Below are 4,591 nucleotides of genomic sequence, written 5' to 3'. Positions count from 1 at the left end.
CGAACTCAGAAATCCACCTGCCTCTGCCTCCCAAGTGCTGGGATTAAAGGCCTGCACCACCACCGCCCCGCGCAGTCTTAATTTATTTGATGGTAAGAACAGTAATATCTTTTAGCCATGTCACAAGGGGCTGAGAAGAATATAAGTAAAAATATTGCATGTAAAAGTGCTTGACCCAAGCCGGGCAGTGGTGGTGCATGCCTTTAATCCCATCACTTGAAAGGCAGAGACAGGCGGATTTCTGAGTTCGAGGCCAGCCTGGTCTATAGAATGAGTTCCAGGACAGCCAGAGCTATACAGAGAAACCCTGTCTCAAAAAACAAAACAAAACAAAAAGTGCTTGACCCAGGCATGGCTTATACTTGGTTTTAACAACCAGTAATCTACGGGGAGTCTGCCTGAAGAGATGACTCTGACTCAATAGTTAAAATCATGTGCTCTTCCTCCTCCAGAAGACTGACTGGAGTTCAGGTCCCAGGACTCATGTCTGGTGGCTCACTCCAGTTCTAGGGGATCCAACGCCCTCTTCTGGACACCATGAGCATGGAGCACAAGCATGCTGCACAGGCAAAACACTCATAGGCATAAAGTAAAAGCTTTTAATTAAAAAGATATATTCTGTGAATGAGATGTATATGCTGCAGAAATTTTAAAGAAACATTTCTTCAGCTGTTTGTGAGTTTGTGAAAGGTGGTAGAGGAGATGTAGGAGAAAGAAACTGGGCTCAACTCCCAAGTACAAGAACAAGTGGAGACTTTGAGCCAGGAGAGAATGGGTTGGTATATGGGGGAAAAAAAAATCTAAGTTGATTTCAAAGCTCTTACTAGACCTATACTAAATAGGATTCTTGCTACTAAAGGCAGGCCTGATAATGCACTAGAAAGTAAAAAAACAAAAACCTTTTTCCCCCTTTGAGTTAGTGTCTCATGAGGCAGACTAACTTATACTTACTGCATATACAAGGATGACCTTGACAGTTCTGTCCTCCTGTCTCTGCCTTCCAAGTGCTGGGATTAGGAGTGTGCCCCACACCTGGCTTACTCAGTTCTGGGGACCAAAGCCAGGGCTTCATGCTGCTCAGCAAGCACTCTACCGGCCGAGCTACATGCCCAGCCCAGAGTGAAGAACTAGCTCCAGTATTAAAGGGGATGGAAGAAAGGGTGAGAGCCAGAGCTCCTGTTAACCAACACAGGAGAATTCCAGCTCAAACTGGACTTAGAAAGCCAGGGCAGAACTCAAGGTTAAGACAAGGACTCAGAGGACTCCCACCCACATTATGGCCCTGGTCTGTAGCTAAAGAAAATCTCATTAGAATTGCAGCTACTCAGAGTATCAGGCACTTGTCAACAGAGAGGCTAAGGATGTCAACTACAGAACATAGCAGGAGAGTGTAGATGTTACCTAACTTTCTTATAATAAAAAGCAGCCAAGAAGGTTCTCATCTCTAGGTCTTCTGGTGGAAACCTTAACTCAAGGCTGGGGTAGACAGCTCAGTGACAAGAGGAGGAGACTGCAGTATACCTGAAACTCTGTGTGGTCCTCAGCACCAGGAAGAAAAGAAAACTTTTATCTGATTGTATAAGAGCCATACAAAACCTGCTTAAGCCTGTATTGCTTTAACATGAATTCCCTCTGGAGGGGCAGGCTGTTCCCTCTGCTCCTGTCCTGCTGTTTGAATGTGCCCATTTGCTCTGAGGGAGAGCACTCCAGTTAGAACTGTGCTTAATGGCATGTGTGCATTAGGTTAAGGAAGCTGGCCACCTATCAGGAGTACAAGGAGGCTGCGTCTGCCTACCAGGAAGCCTGGGGTGCACTCCGGAGGATCCAACCATTTGCTTCCTGGATCAGAAACCCACCAGACTACCACCAATTTAAATGAACTCTAGCTGGTATCAGAACCCTTCATATTGGTCTGCCTCTCCCTTTGTGCTGAACAAACCTCTGCTTTGCGGGTGGTTAAATCCAAGGAGAAAGAGATGCCTTCTCCCAGAGCGCTGCACCTCTCTGGTGTCATAAATGGAACCCAGAACCTCAGCAATCTGTACTTGACTGGAGTAGCTTCCTGCTAAAATAGCCTCTCAGTAATCATTGTGGTATTTACCTTCAGTTGTGTTTTATTGGTTCTTTAAAATACAACATGAGATGCTTTTAAAGCAACCTGTAGCAGCTCTTGTTTATATCTTACATTGATTCAGCAAGTATGCACTGGGCTGAAGTCATCTTAGAATGGTGGAAATTTTATACCCTCTCCTGGACTAATGAAAATGTATTTCCTATTTCCAGCCTTCTTTTGAGAACCATCGTTTCCCAGTCCTCAGCAAGCAGACATGGTTGGAGTTAGCTTTACCCTCAGCCACAGGACTAGCCTTGGAAAGCTCTGTTCTCAGACTTACCAAGAAAGGTTCGCTGGTTGGTTTGTTTGGGTTTTGTTTTTATTTTTGAAATAGAGTATCACTTTGTAGCCTACACTTTCCTTGCCTTTCAGCCTTCTTTTTTTTTGGATTTTCCAGACAGGGTTTTTCTGTGTAGCCCTGGCTGTCCTGGAACTCACTCTGTAGTCCAGGCTGGCCTCGAACTCAGAAATCCGACTCTCTCTACCTCCCAAGTGCTGGGATTAAAGGCGAGCGCCACCACCGCCCGGCCTGCTTCAGCCTTCTAAAAGCCAAGATTATAGGCATAAGTCACCATCATAGCTAGCCCAAGATAATATTGTCATTCTCTCTCTATGTCTCTGTCTCTTCTACCTCCTACCTTTTGCTTGAGACAGGATCCCTCTCTAGAGCCCAGGCTGGCCTTGAACTCAATGTGTAGCCAAGGGTGACCTTGGACTCTGAACTTCCCACCTCTGCCTCCTAGTATCTGCCAAGCACACTTTGCGTGACAGAGGTATTTGAGGCGTAAACTTCAAGGAAAGTCAGTCTCCTGCTTCCGCATTGTCTCCTGGCACCCCAAACTCAGAGGTAGCCCAGATATGTCCTCATACTTGTGTGCTAGGGGCCCACCAAGATATCATGTCTTAACAGCTAGAAAAAGAAAATTCGGACATTGCTCTCTGACCTTCACCAATGTTCCAAGGTCCTAGTCAAACCCTGGCTTGGAATGTTAAGCCATTCAAATTAATTGCCTCCAGCATTGTGGATAGGGCATTAAACCCGGCTTGGAAGGTTAAACCATTCTAACTAATTGCCTCCAGCATTGTGGGTAGGGCATTAAAGCTTACAGAAAGAAACTGCATAGAGCATTCAGCATTCTAGATTCAGCAGTCTGCATTCCGCATTTGGACTCGCTCTCACTCTGACTAAAACGAGAGCTTAGGTGGACCAGGACTTAGATTCATGCAGACCGTAGCCCCACCCCCAGCCCCGGGGCCCTGGAGTGCTCGGGCCTCGGGGGGTGCAGCACCAGTTGAGATTCAAGAGATTGAGCATTTGAGATTCGAGCATTCAGCATTGAGGACTCGAGGAGATTCAAGCCTCTATTCTCCTGGCTGGCGCACCCGCAGCCTCCCGGGACTCTGGCCGGGACCTTGCAGCCTGAACATACCCAGGGGTGCTGCACCAGACTATAGGAGATAGCTGCTGTTTTACATCCAGTGTGTTTTAGATGGCCTCAGATGTACCTAGACTACTGAGCTGCGAGATCTTTCATTTCTGTTTTGCAACGATTGTAAAAGCCTCATGTCAACTTTTAAAGAAATACACTTAGACCTTACACCACTCGTGTCGAGTCTGTTTGTCAAAGCCGAATCCCATGCACACCTGACCAGAACCCATCGTCCCGCGGAACAAGGGACCCCATAAGAAACCCCAGTCCGTGGCAAGTATCACCTCATACTTTGCTTCCAAGATTGTCTTCTGACTCGTGTCATGAAGGCCACTATAGTCTTATAACTGCCAGTAGCTGCCATCTTTTCCTACCACACAGAGACAGCAAGCTAAGAATGAAGGCAGCAAAGGAGGAAACGGCCAGAATCCAGCCTGCACACAAACCATGTGACAAATGCTTGTTGTGGTTGTCTTTAGTTTATTTATTTATGGGGGCCACACTGCTACAGTGTATGTGTGGCAGCAAGCACCTGCATCAGCTGAGCAATCTTAACAGGTCCCTGTTTTGATTAAATTGTTTTCTTTTTAACTCAGTTCTCAATGCCTTAATTTCCTACAGCAAATCAGCAAAAGACCTAGCAACTAACTCTATGTAACTGTCACCTAAGAGAGGGTGCTCAGCTTCTTCCCACCTTGAATAACTGGCTAGAAACAGAAGATCTCCTTGGCTCAATGTCACTATATTTATTAGTGTTTTATTTTGGTTTGGTTTGCTTTGGTTTGTTTTTCCAGACAGTGTTTCTCTGTGTAGCCCTGGCTATCCTGGAATTCACTCTGTAGACCAGGCTAGCCTCAAACACAGAGATCTGCCTGCCTCTGCCTCCTGAGTGCTGAGATTAAAGGTGTGAGCCACCATGCATGGTTCTTTTATGAGATTTTTATATTATAAAGACTTGAATAGGCCAGGCAGTGGTGACACACGCCTTTAATCCCAGCACTTGGGAGGCAGAGGCAGGCAGATCTCTGAGTTCCAGGCCAGCCTGGTC

General features: G+C 46.3%; 1 protein-coding gene across 4 annotated transcripts in view; it reads left to right on the top strand.

Annotated features, from left to right (window-relative positions):
* Adat1 (adenosine deaminase tRNA specific 1) overlaps positions 1-2,462 on the top strand; it is a 27,878-nt gene extending 25,416 nt beyond the window's left edge. For 3 of the 4 annotated variants that reach the window (XM_031341482.1, XM_031341481.1, XM_031341483.1), the window contains exon 10: positions 1,744-2,462. In XM_031341482.1, the coding sequence (XP_031197342.1) occupies positions 1,744-1,879 (136 nt within the window). In that variant the 3' untranslated portion in view covers positions 1,880-2,462. Of the gene's footprint in view, positions 1-1,448; positions 1,585-1,743 lie in introns of those variants that run through there. The other variant, XM_031341484.1, reaches the window with a different exon arrangement.
* Positions 2,463-4,591: the final 2,129 nt, after the last annotated feature.

This window comes from Mastomys coucha, unplaced genomic scaffold (assembly GCF_008632895.1).
Source record: "Mastomys coucha isolate ucsf_1 unplaced genomic scaffold, UCSF_Mcou_1 pScaffold22, whole genome shotgun sequence".
Taxonomy (NCBI): Eukaryota; Metazoa; Chordata; class Mammalia; order Rodentia; family Muridae; genus Mastomys; species Mastomys coucha.
This window is presented reverse-complemented; position numbering and strand designations above follow the sequence as displayed.